Below are 14,471 nucleotides of genomic sequence, written 5' to 3' on the forward strand. Positions count from 1 at the left end.
CTAATACTCCTATGTTGTATTTTGCCCTGGAAGGATAATAGAATTGCTAGTAACTAAATTACTACTAGTTGTTATTTTATATCCAATGGCAGAATACTATTATGCTATTAGCCTCTCAACCAGTCTATAGGAAGGCACCAAATGCATTAGGGTTTAGTTACATAAATTATTTTTATAGTATTTTTTCTGCATTATCTCCTAGAGTATGTATTGACTTCATAACCTTCTACTATGCCACCAACTGAACCACCTGTAAAGAATTGCATTTATTATTATTATTATTATTACTTTGCTAATTAATAATTGCAAATTGATTACAAATTATGTGGTCAGACAGCAATGTGTCAATTTCAAATAACTGTAACTAATTATCATCAAGCTATTGGAAACTAAAAATGTTGGCAAAAGAATGCATAATATTTGACACCTGATAACTTCTTTTTAAACTTTTAGCCTTACCCATATTCCAAGTGTCTATCACCCCGTAAGGATGCTCTTTGCTCTGCTACATATAACGCATAACAGAATGCCCATGTTCAGCCGCTCGAGAGTAGAAGTAACTCACAGTCCAGCACCAGTGTATAAGGTGTGCATACACCAGGGACACTGCCAATATCCCCACAATCCACAGAACAAATCCAATGGTTATGTTTCTTTTGTATTCAAGCAGCATCTATCAAAGACTGAATTTGACATGGCAGCAACATTTCAGGATGTCTCATGAGTTTTTGTTTCTTATTCTGTCTTTGATAGATGCTGCTTGAATAAAGAAGACATTTAACAGACTCCTTTTATTCTATACAGTAAGGCCTCTTCACCATAACAAAACAGACAAACAATAAGTTTAGAATAACATCCATTTACAACAAGCATTGCTACCTAATGCAGTTGTAATTCAAGTTTTTCTGTGTTGTTTGTGGTTCATTTTGCGTTATGCATTCTGTGCATCATTCAACCATAGATATTAATAGCAGGAACTTCCGCTAACATATACCTAATAATAAATTAAGCAAAGCTCAATGAATTTGGAACGTGATCTCACCTTTGCAATGAGGTCCAACAACCTCACAAGCATTTCCGAATCTAGGCCAACAAATAAAACATATCAATTAAAATATACTCAAATAAAAGGATGTCAATATAAAAATAATGACATAAAAATACACAAAACCTAGCGGAATAAATACACACAACAAGACAAGGAAAATGCAAACAGACTAATGCTAAATAATATAAAGAACAATAAAAGGGAAAAAGAATTTTAGTAAGAAAAACAATATATGCGTATATGGAAAGAGACAAAGACCAAGAAGATTTATTGTGGTGGTTTCTTATCTACTATTTGGTCTTTAGACAGAAATATTATGAGATTTTTCCTTAAGAACAAATACTAAATCTATATTAAATGGGTTTATATTTCACTGAGCTAATGAATTGAATATGGTATGTCAATAGATAGATAGAAAGACGGACAGACAGACAGACGGGTGGATGGATATATAATATATAGATAGTTAATAGATGGATGCATGAATAGATGAATGGATAGATGATATATAATAGATAATATATAGATAGTTAATAGATAGATATTAAAATGATCATGCAGCTGGTGTTAAATATGTGTAATAGCATAGCAACTATAGACTGACAGTATATTTGTAATACCATGGCAACTATAGGCTGACAGTATATTTGTAATATCATGGCAACTATAGGCTGACAGTATATTTGTAATATCATGGTAACTATAGGCTGACAGTATATTTGTAATATCATGGCAACTATAGGCTGACAGTATATTTGTAATATCATGGTAACTATAGGCTGACAGTATATTTGTAATATCATGGCAACTATAGGCTGACAGTATATTTGTAATATCATGGCAACTATAGGCTGACAGTATATTTGTAATATCATGGTAACTATAGGCTGACAGTATATTTGTAATATCATGGCAACTAGGCTGACAGTATATTTGTAATATCATGGCAACTATAGGCTGACAGTATATTTGTAATATCATGGCAACCATAGGCTGACAGTATATTTGTAATATCATTGCAACTATAGGCTGACAGTATATTTGTAATATCATGGCAACTATAGGCTGACAGTATATTTGTAATATCATGGTAACTATAGATTGACAGTATATTTGCAATATCATGGCAACTATAGGCTAACAGTATATTTGTAATATCATGGCAAATATAGACTGACAGTATATTTGTAATATCATGGTAACTATAGGCTGACAGTATATTTGTAATATCATGGCAACTATAGACTGACAGTATATTTGTAATATCATGTTAACTATAGGCTGACAGTATATTTGTAATATCATGGTAACTATAGGCTGACAGTATATTTGTAATATCATGGTAACTATAGGCTGACAGTATATTTGTAATATCATGGTAACTATAGACTGACAGTATATTTGTAATATCATGGTAACTATAGTCTGACAGTATATTTGTAATATCATGGTAACTATAGGCTGACAGTATATTTGTAATATCATGATAACTATAGGTTGACAGTATATTTGTAATATCATGGTAACTATAGGCTGACAGTATATTTGTAATATCATGGCAACTATAAGATGACAGTATATTTGTAATATCATGCTAACTATAGGCTGACAGTATATTTGTAATATCATGGCAACTATTGGCTGACAGTATATTTGTAATATCATGGTAACTATAGACTGACAGTATATTTGTAATATCATGGTAACTATAGGCTGACAGTATATTTGTAATATCATGGCAACTATAGGCTGACAGTATATTTGTAATATCATGGCAACTATAGGCTGACAGTATATTTGTAATATCATGGTAACTATAGGCTGACAGTATATTTGTAATATCATGGTAACTATAGGCTGACAGTATATTTGTAATATCATGGTAACTATAGACTGACAGTATATTTGTAATATCATGGCAACTATAGGCTGACAGTATATTTGTAATATCATGGTAACTATAGGCTGACAGTATATTTGTAATATCAGGGTAACTATAGACTGACAGTATATTTGTAATATCATGGTAACTATAGGCTGACAGTATATTTGTAATATCATGGTAACTATAGGCTGACAGTATATTTGTAATATCATGGTAACTATAGGCTGACAGTATATTTCACAAAAATAGCACTTTCTCAGATAATGTAATTACTTCCTGCATAATAAACTATACTAGCAGGTTCATAATAAATGCTAGGCACTTTGAGGTTTAAAGCTTCTATTGATTTAGTTTACTGGCTGCTGCAAGTCTACAATCCAAAATCAAGAGCATTTGCAAATCTGCTTAAATTACAGTGGGCTCACTATTCAGAGTTACACAAAAAAGCAGCTTAAAAAGAAGGCATACGTTGTTACATTATGTTGCTACACTTCGCCAGGTGTGTAAAGTGTTGCAGGAAAGAAAACTGGCTGGCATTGTTCATATTTTTGATCAGAGTATTGTAGGCATAGTGTGTGAAATTACTATTCAAAAAACACGTGAACTTGTCAAGCACAAAAATTTGAAACAGAAAGCTAAGACAAAAGCAATCACAGATAAAAAACATCTATTTAGCCCTCGTTCTTCATGTATACGCTCTGCACCAACAATTACATAAAACTGAAGAAGAAAAACATATTTTTAGAAGATAAACAAACACATATAATGCCATGAACATAAACAAACACATATGGCTTACAAGCAAAGATACATAAATAACTACCACCAAGTATGAAACAGCTTCATGGTTGATGCTTAAAGGTACAGTCTATCCGAAAATATTATTGTTTTAAAAGCTAGACAATCCCTTTACTAACCATTCCCCAGTTTTGCATAACCAACACAGTTGTATTAAAGGGCCACTAAACCCAAAATCTATATTTCATGATTGAAATAGAGAATCGAAATTTAAACAACATTACAATTTACTTCCATTATTTATTTGCCTTATTTTTTTAGATATCCTTAGTTGAAGAAAAAGCAATGCACCTGGGACGCGATCCAATATAGATCGCAGTTTGCGGCGCAAGCGAGGGAACCGGCGTCGCCCTCAGTTTCAGCTCGCAACTCGAGCCATCCCATATAAGTCGCCGTCAGATGCTAACGTGCCGTAAGTCTGACAAACCAGCGATGTCCAGAAATCTGCGCAAGTACAAATTTCTGGCGTCGCCAGTGACTTACGGCACGTTAGAAACTGCCGGCGCCTCTAAAACCTGACTAAAGTCTAAAACACCCGCACTGTCTAACACGCCTCCCTAACATAGCCCGCACTGTCTAACACGCCTCCCTAACATAGCCCGCACTGTCTAACACGCCTCCCTAACATAGCCCGCACTGTCTAACCCTCTATCCGCTATCCCCCCTCACTATCCTAACAATAAAAAAGCTATTAACCCCTAAACCGCCGCTCCCGTACCCCGCCGCAACCTAATAAAGTTATTAACCCCTAAACCGCCGCTCCCGTACCCCGCCGCCAGCTATATTATATCTATAACCCCCTAAAGTGAGCCCCTAACACCGCCGCCATCTATATTAAAATTATTAACCCCTAATGTAAGCCCCTTACACCGCCGCCATCTCTATTAAAATGATTAACCCCAAATTTAATCTACCTACCCCGCCGCCAGCTATATTATCTATATTAACCCTAACTATATTATAGTTAATATAGGTATTACATTATATATATTAACTATATTAACCCTAATTATATTAGGGTTAATATAGTTACTATAGTATTTATATTAACTATATTAACTCTTTCTAACCCTAACACCCCTAACTAAATTTATATTAAATTAATCTAATTCATTTATAAACTAAAATATTCCTATTTAAATCTAAATACTTACCTATAAAATAAACCCTAAGATAGCTACAATATAATTAATAATTACATTGTAGCTATGTTAGGGTTAATATTTATTTTACAGGTAAATTGTTAATTATTTTAACTAGGTATAATAGCTATTAAATAGTTATTAACTATTTAATATCTACCTAGTTAAAATAATTACCCAATTACCTGTAAAATAAATCCTAACCTAAGTTACAAATACACCTACACTATCAATAAATTTAATAAACTACAAACATCTATCTAAAAATACAATTAAATTAACTAAACTAAATTACAAAAAAAAACAAACACTAAATTACAAAAAATAAAAAAAAGATTAAAAGATTTTTAAGCTAATTACACCTATTCTAAGCCCCCTAATAAAATAATAAACCCCCAAAATAAAAAAGATTCCCTGCCCTATTCTAAATTAAACAAATTTCAAAGCTCTTTACCTTACCAGCCCTTAAAAGGGCCTTTTGTGGGGCATGCCCCAAAGAATTCAGCTCTTTTGCATACAACAAATACAATCCCCCCCCCCCCATTACAACCCACCACCCACATACCCCTATTCTAAAACCACCCAAACCCCCCTTAAAAAAGCCTAACACTACCCCCCTGAAGATCTCTCTACCTTGTCTTCACCACACCGGGCCGAACTCCTGATCCGATCCGGGCGATGTCTTCCTCCAAGTGGCAAAGAAGAATTCTTCCTCCGGCGATGTCTTCCTCCAAGCGGCAAAGAAGAATTCTTCCTCCGGCGACGTCTTCCTCCAAGCGGCAGCAAAGTCTTCATTCTTCCGGCGGCATCTTCAATCTTCTTTCTTCGCTCCGCCGCCGCGGAGCATCCATCCCGGCCGACTGCTGTACTACGAATGAGGTACCTTTAAATGACGTCATCCAAGATGGCGTCCGCCGAATTCCGATTGGCTGATAGGATTCTATCAGCCAATCGGAATTAAGTTAGAAAAATCTGATTGGCTGATTGAATCAGCCAATCAGATTCAAGTTCAATCCGATTGGCTGATCCAATCAGCCAATCAGATTGAGCTTGCATTCTATTGGCTGATCGGAACAGCCAATAGAATGCGAGCTCAATCTGATTGGCTGATTGGATCAGCCAATCGGATTTAACTTGAATCTGATTGGCTGATTCAATCAGCCAATCAGATTTTTCTAACTTAATTCCGATTGGCTGATAGAATCCTATCAGCCAATCGGAATTCGGCGGACGCCATCTTGGATGACGTCATTTAAAGGTACCTCATTCGTAGTACAGCAGTCGGCCGGGATGGATGCTCCGCGGCGGCGGAGCGAAGAAAGAAGATTGAAGATGCCGCCGGAAGAATGAAGACTTTGCTGCCGCTTGGAGGAAGACGTCGCCGGAGGAAGAATTCTTCTTTGCCGCTTGGAGGAAGACATCGCCGGAGGAAGAATTCTTCTTTGCCGCTTGGAGGAAGACATCGCCCGGATCGGATCAGGAGTTCGGCCCGGTGTGGTGAAGACAAGGTAGGGAGATCTTCAGGGGGGTAGTGTTAGGCTTTTTTAAGGGGGGTTTGGGTGGTTTTAGAATAGGGGTATGTGGGTGGTGGGTTGTAATGGGGGGGGGGGGGATTGTATTTGTTGTATGCAAAAGAGCTGAATTCTTTGGGGCATGCCCCACAAAAGGCCCTTTTAAGGGCTGGTAAGGTAAAGAGCTTTGAAATTTGTTTAATTTAGAATAGGGCAGAGAATCTTTTTTATTTTGGGGGTTTATTATTTTATTAGGGGGCTTAGAATAGGTGTAATTAGCTTAAAAATCTTGTAATCTTTTTTTTATTTTTTGTAATTTAGTGTTTGTTTTTTTTGTAATTTAGTTAATTTAATTGTATTTTTAGATAGATGTTTGTAGTTTATTAAATTTATTGATAGTGTAGGTGTATTTGTAACTTAGGTTAGGATTTATTTTACAGGTAATTGGGTAATTATTTTAACTAGGTAGATATTAAATAGGTAATACCTATTTAATATCTATTATACCTAGTTAAAATAATTAACAATTTACCTGTAAAATAAATATTAACCCTAACATAGCTACAATGTAATTATTAATTATATTGTAGCTATCTTAGGGTTTATTTTATAGGTAAGTATTTAGATTTAAATAGGAATATTTTAGTTTATAAATGAATTAGATTAATTTAATATAAATTTAGTTAGGGTTAGATAGAGTTAATATAGTTAATATAAATACTATAGTAACTATATTAACTATATTAACCCTAATATAATTAGGGTTAATATAGTTAATATATATAATGTAATAACTATATTAACTATAATATACTTAGGGTTAATATAGATAATATAGCTGGCGGCGGGGTAGGTAGATTAAATTAGGGGTTAATCATTTTAATAGAGATGGCGGCGGTGTAAGGGGCTTACATTAGGGGTTAATAATATTAATATAGCTGGCGGCGGTATAGGGGGATTAGATTAGGGGTTAATAATTTTTATATAGGTGGCGGCGGTGTAAGGGGTCAGATTAGGGGATAGATAAGGTAGATGGCGGCGGTTTTAGGGGCTCACAGTAGGGGGTTAGTTTATGTAGATGGCGGCGGGGTCCGGGAGCGGCGGTTTAGGGGTTAATAACTTTATTAGGGATTTCGGGGGGGGGGGTCGCGGTTGACAGGTAGATAGACATTGCGCATGCGTTAGGTGTTAGGTTTATTTTAGCAGATTGCGGTTGACAGGGAGATAGACATTGCGCATGCGTTAGGTGTTAGGTTTATTTTAGCAGATCGCGGGTGACAGGTAGATAGACATTGCGCATTCGTTAGGTGTTAGGTTTATTTTAGCAGCCAGTTTAGGAAGTTACGGGTCTCCAATAGTCAGCGTAAGGCTTCTTACGGCTGCTTTTTGTGGCGAGGTGAAAATGGAGTAAGTTTTCTCCATTTTCGCCACGTAAGTCCTTACGCTGCATATTGGATACCAAACTGCGCGGGTTTGGTATACCTGCCTATGGCCCAAAAAACTACGGGCGACGGCAGAAATATACGGGCGTAACTTCTAGGTTACGCCGTATATGTGATACCAAACCCGCGCAAATATTGGCGTCGCCGGCTTTTGCGGGCGACGATTTATATTGGATCGACCCCATGGTGAGCCAATCACACAAGGCTTCTATGTGCAGCAACCAATCAGCAGCTAGTGAGCATATCTAGATATGCTTTTCATCAAAGAATATCAAGAGAATAAAACAAATTAGATAATATAAGTAAAATAGAAAGAGGTTTAAAATTGCATTCTCTTTTTAAATCATAAAAGAAAAAATGTGGGTGGCATGTCCCTTTAATATCTTTTTACCTCTGTAATTACCTTTTATCTAAGCATCTGCAGACTGCCCCCTTATCTCAGTGCTACTTACAAACTTGTGTTTTAGACAATTAATGCTGATTAATTAATAATTCGCAGTGATTGAGCATAATGTCATCTATATGGCCCTCGTGAACTAGCACTGTCTGTCTGTGAAAAGTGGATAAAATGCACTAAGAGGCGGCCTGCTGGAGCTTAGAAACGGTCAGAAACATAGAGATTTAAAGATTATAAAATATATTAATATAACAATATTGATTGTCAATAGCTAAGGAATGAGTAGTAAAGGCATTAAATATCTTTTTAAACAAAAAAAATCAAGTAGACTGTCCCTTTAAACTTGACTTTTCTTTCATAAGTCAGCAGACATTTCTTAATATTAGATGCTGCCCTTTAAACTGGTGAGCATTCATTTTCATGGGCAATAACTTGTGGATGCCTTGAAGCTTGCTATTCCCACTTATTAAAGTAACAAAGCTTAGTCATTTGTTAGCTAAGAGCAAGCGGTAATGCCTGTTGCTTATAGAGTGTATCATACATCTTGCTGTGCTCTCAGAGTTCATTGAATCTAGGCCAAACATATCTAACACAGCACCATAGAAATAAAATTCCCATTTCTGCACTAGACTATTTAAACGTCTTTAAGGTTAACATATTACTTTAATTCCACTTCTAAAAGGCAGAAGCCGCAGAATACTCTGATGCCTGTCCCTGCTCGTCCTACAGGGTTATAGCCTACACTATGTGAAATGAAAGTAGCCTCCATCAAATTACAACAAAGAGGATTTCTAAGGCTCTGTCCCCCTCCACTATATATATATATATATATATATATATATATATATATATATATATATATATATATATATATATATATATAAAAAAAATATATATAGTTTATTTATTTCACCTACATTCTCATGCATTTATCACTTTTCCCTATGAGTTTTTTTTTCTAAAGCATTCTGTTTCTATATATTATTTCTATATACTTATGTAAGACAGTGAGCTTCACTATTGATCCAGTTTGTCAGTTGGTATATTTTGTTACCATGTGACAGATACAACTGTAACTACCTAATGTAAGAATACAAGAAACAGATTGTATCCATCTTATCAGGGTTGTTTTGTTTGTTTTTTAAGAGTTCACACACATTACACAATACCTTAAAACAAAAGGGCTTTGAAATCTCATCACATAAATCATCAGTTATTTCAAATCTAGAATGAAGTCTTGCAGCCTCTTGCAAAGATAGCTGTTGTTTTTAATCAATATATACACAGAGGCCCCAATTTATCAAAGGTCTTGCGGACCTGATCCGACAGTGCGGATCAGGTCCGCAAGACCTCGCTAAATGCTCAGAGCAGGCGGACAGGGTTATGGAGCAGCGGTCTTCAGACCGTTGCTTCATAACTTGTGTTTCTGGCGAGTCTGAAGACTCGCCAGAAACACGGCCCTTCAAGCTCCGTACGGAGCTTGATAAATATGGGCCAGAGTCTTTTTGTGTGTCATATGTGGAATTCTGTATTTTATATTAAATAAAATGTAGAGGTGGACTTCTGGACTTACATGCTTAACAGAATATTTCCAGCACTGTTTTAAAGCCACTCACAGTTGTATGTAAAGAAATGTTTGATGGTTATGTTGTTTTGAATGCATTATAAAACATATTCAACCTATGTTCTTCTCCTTACAGCCTGACCCTGCTGGCAGAGACATTGCAATTCTTCCTTTCTTGGAGCATTGTGAGAATACTCACATGACCATCTGGTTAGGAATTGTTTATGCCTACAAAGGTCTTCTTATGGTGAGTAATATCTACATTAACTACAATATTTTTTGTAAGGTGCACTCTGCCTGTACATTAATACCATATATAATAAAACACTAAAACATAAAGCACAATATGAGACTTTGGAGCCAACCCAAATGCATTAACATATATGTTATGTTGCCCTTTATGGTTATTACAAAGTGAATTAAGATGATTTACAGTGCATCATAACACTAATATGATTTAGATGGAGCATGCAATTTTAAACAACTTTGCCATTTACGTTTGTTATCTTATTTGCTTTGTTCTCTCTGTATTCTTTGTTCAAGAGTAAAGCTAGATAGGCTGATAAGAGATTAGAGTCTTCATTCTATGGCAGCAGTGTTTGTAAATGTTGAAAACACTGCTGCTAGATGACAAAAGATATGTGTGCATTTGAACGTACCTAGAATTACTCTTTAACAAAGGATACCAAGAGAATAATGCACAATTGATCATAGAAGTAAATTGGGAAGATATTTAAATTTTGATGTTCTAGCAACTTCTTTGTCCCTTTAAATTGTTAAAAAGAAGTTAAATGGTAGATGTAGAACACAATCTTTCCTTTGTCTTTGTTTATTTAGCACAACAATTAATTAAACAAATAAATCTGTTGACTAAAGCTAAATAGAATACCTTACTTAGGTGAAGGCAAAAGTGTTATTTAAGTGCATGCAACTATTTTAATTCTACTGATTAATTTATTTGAAGAAATTTGTATACACAATAAACTAGGTTAAATAAATGCGCAGAAAATCAACTAGTATTTTTCAGCGGGATGAATAAAATATGAACACACTCAAAAAGGTTTTTTTCTTCTGCAATTTCCATTGACTTCTAGGGGGTGAATGCGTTAGAAAGTTTGCGATATCGCAAAGTCCTTTGGTTAGCGTGCATTGGGTTTTGCTTGTGCACAAACTTTTAAAGCAACCTTCTTATTTACTCCTATTATCAAATTTTCTTCGTTCTGTTTGTATATTTATTTGAATGTAAGCTTAGGAGCCGGGCCCATTTTTGATTCAGCACCTGGGTAGCGCTTGCTTTCACGGAAGTGATATTTTGCGCTCCACTTATAATCTGCCTCTAAATAAATGTTTTCCAATGAAATTTTTACTTCATACATACAAGTACAATTGCAAAGGAATAGTTTCCCAATTAAAAACTACACTGAAATTACAACTAATTCTGAAGTATAAATGGAACTTGATGGTGCAATTATATCTTATGTACAAGGAAAAAAATTGGTAACCATTATAAAACTGTATAAAATGGCTAGGCATTAGATATAGTAAATAGTAACAGGAGGAATCGTAGTATTATGTGTTTTATGTTGTACCTTAGACCTCCTTAGAATAACATAGGCAACATTTTCCCTTTTATATAAAGTATAATTCAGTATGAGTTATAGCTTTAAAGGGACAATAACGTCAAAATTAAATTTTCATTATTCAGACAGAGCATATAATTAAAAAAAAACAAAAAAAAAAAAACATCCATTATCAAAATGTGCACAATATGTTTATATTCACACTTTCTGAGTGACCAGCTCCTACTAAGTATGTGCAAGAGTATACAGTATACACTTATATGCTATTTTTTGATTGGCTGATGACTGTCTCATGATACAGGAGGAGATTAACTTTGACGTTTGCCAGAAAAAAATGTATTTTAATATATATATATATATATATATATATATATATATATATATATATATATATATATATATATATATATATATACAGTATATATATATTATATATATATATATATATATATATATATATAAATATATATATATTTAATATAGTATGTAATTCTACTGTATTTAAAGGGACAGTCTAGTCCAAAATAAACTTCCAGGATTCAGATAGAGAATGTAATTTTAAACAATTTTCCAATTTACTTGTATCACCAATTTTGCTTTGTTCTTTGGTATTCTTAGCTGAAAGCTAAACCTAGGAGGTTCATATGCTAATTTCTAAGCCCTTGAAGGCCGCCTCTTCTCTCAGGGCATTTTGACAGTTTATCACCACTAGAGGGTGTTAGTTCATGTGTGTCATATAGATAACACTGTGCTCACGCACGTGGAGTTCCAGTGAGCCAGCTCTGATTGGCTAAAATTGATGTCTGTCAAAAGAACTGAAATAAGGGGGCGGTTTGCAGAGGCTTAGATAGAAGCTAATCACATAGGTAAAAAGTGTATTTATATAACTGTGTTGGTTATGCAAAACTAGGAAATGGGTAATAAAGGGATTATCTATCTTTTTAAACAATAAAAAATCTGGTGTAGACTGTCCCTTTAATGGGCTTTTAAGTTATTTGAGTCATAACATTATATAATTGGGTACTACTGGGAGCTAGCTGAGCACATTGCGTGTCCCAATGACAAGAAGCATTTATGTGTAGCCATTAAACACCAGCTAGCACTCAGTACTGCTACCAAGCATGTTTTTACCAATGTTTTGTTTTTTTACTTATTTTTCAAGCTCTTCAGTTCTACTGAGCATACTAAAAATATGTCAAAATACACAACTTTAAATACATAATTTTAAGAATTATCTAAGAAAGGAGTTGATCACAATTCTTTTAAATGGCTTATGAAATGATTTATGTACAAAAATCCCCCTAGACATTAATGGTGAATTTTGTAGAAAAATCATTACATAAATGTTTCTAAAAGATTGTGATCAAGCCCAAAGTCATTTATATTTGTCCATAACTTGTTTTGTGGAGACAGTTCTGTGTTATATATTGTTTGTTATTTATTGATATTCATGTTGACATTTTTTTAGTTAACCCTTTAAGGACACAGCTTTCAGTTTGCTCAATTGTTTTATGACGGAAAAATTTCTGTCATATGTCCTTTAGAGGTTAAAAATAAAATACATTAGAATGGTAATTTATTATATTATAAAACTTTTTATGTGTTTACATTTTTGTATCAGGATTGAAAATGAATACAATATATTCTTTGTTTTGTCCTTTCTTTTAACCAGTTGTTTGGTTGTTTTCTGGCCTGGGAAACACGAAATGTAAGCATCCCAGCCCTAAATGACAGCAAGTATATAGGAATGAGTGTATACAACGTCGGGATTATGTGTATTATAGGAGCTGCCGTCTCTTTTCTCACAAAAGACCAACCTAATATCCAATTCTGCATCGTGGCTTTAGTCATCATATTCTGCAGTACCATTACACTATGTCTAGTATTTGTGCCAAAGGTAAGTTAGTAGTTTCTTTTATTCATGAGAATAGAGAATGTCAATTCATGATGGAAAAAGATATAGAATTCACTTTCTATTCAATGGATGATCTATAAAGACAAAGACATAGCAGAATGTCAATATTTTTTTGAACCAAATGCAAACCTAATAAAACTTATTTTCCAAAAAGCTAGAAAGATTCAATACAAATAACAAAGATCTGTACATAGGAAATCATAAGGCTAGAACAAATCTATAACATAATACACTACTACAAATATAATATAAGGTATAAGGGTATATTCTAATCTTTTTGATTAGCTCTTCACACTTATTTATGTTATAAGATTACATGAGATTTAGGGCAATTTTTATTTGGGGTGATTGACAAGCAGGTGCAGCATTGCACAAACAAGTGCTGTGTCCACTGTCCATTCGCAGTACAGCCGGGCAGACAGGTTTCCAAGTCTGCAAAATAATTTTGTAGACCCTGTCCCTAAGGCTAAATTTGGCCTAAGATGACTGCTAATGACAAATGGTGTCAAATTCAAATGTTAAAAAAGAAGACCTTTTATTGTGGACATATCCAGAAATACCAAAAGAAAATCAGGCAATATTTTTGGCTAATTTATGGTTTCTACAACTTATTATAAAATACAGTGTGCACCTCCAGTTATTCTGTTAGTGCCTTTTCATCTATACAACATGATAAACATAATTTTTAAACAAACATTAAAAAACAATCTTTTATTAATAAATACTCTGAGCTATAGAACTTATATATGTGATTTGCTTGGCCACACAACAGCCGTGATCCTTTGTGGTTCAGACCAGTTTATTACAAGGTTTTTACACTTATTCGTATCACAATAACATCTCTTATACTTTTTATTAGGTCACCAATACCCCAAAAAAAACATCTTTTGAAGAATTTCCCTCAGGATTTTCATTTTTTTCAAATTCTGTAAAAACACCCTTTAAAAATCTTTTTTTTTTTTTTTCTTTTAGTCCATATGGGAAACATTACACATACATATTAAATACAACACACAGGGTGGCCAGCACATACACAGATACAAACACCTATTTTTTTTATTTGTGATTTTTACCGATGGACTTTGTACCCAGACCTGAGTCACTGAATTACCTCCAGCTTACTGTAGGTGCTAGGTCAGAAAATCAGTACACACCACACTCTATACAAAACCTACACTCACAACTCACT

The 14,471-nt window shown here is 34.3% G+C and overlaps 1 protein-coding gene across 1 annotated transcript in view; it reads left to right on the forward strand.

The window, feature by feature from the left end:
• Positions 1 to 14,471, forward strand: part of GABBR2 (gamma-aminobutyric acid type B receptor subunit 2) — a 1,106,195-nt gene that overhangs the window by 1,022,307 nt on the left and 69,417 nt on the right. The window contains exons 14-15 of the mRNA XM_053714581.1: positions 9,924 to 10,034; positions 13,040 to 13,264. Coding sequence (XP_053570556.1) covers positions 9,924 to 10,034; positions 13,040 to 13,264 — 336 coding nt within the window. The remainder of the gene's footprint in view (positions 1 to 9,923; positions 10,035 to 13,039; positions 13,265 to 14,471) is intronic.

Source organism: Bombina bombina, chromosome 5 (genome assembly GCF_027579735.1).
Source record: "Bombina bombina isolate aBomBom1 chromosome 5, aBomBom1.pri, whole genome shotgun sequence".
Classification (NCBI taxonomy): domain Eukaryota; kingdom Metazoa; phylum Chordata; class Amphibia; order Anura; family Bombinatoridae; genus Bombina; species Bombina bombina.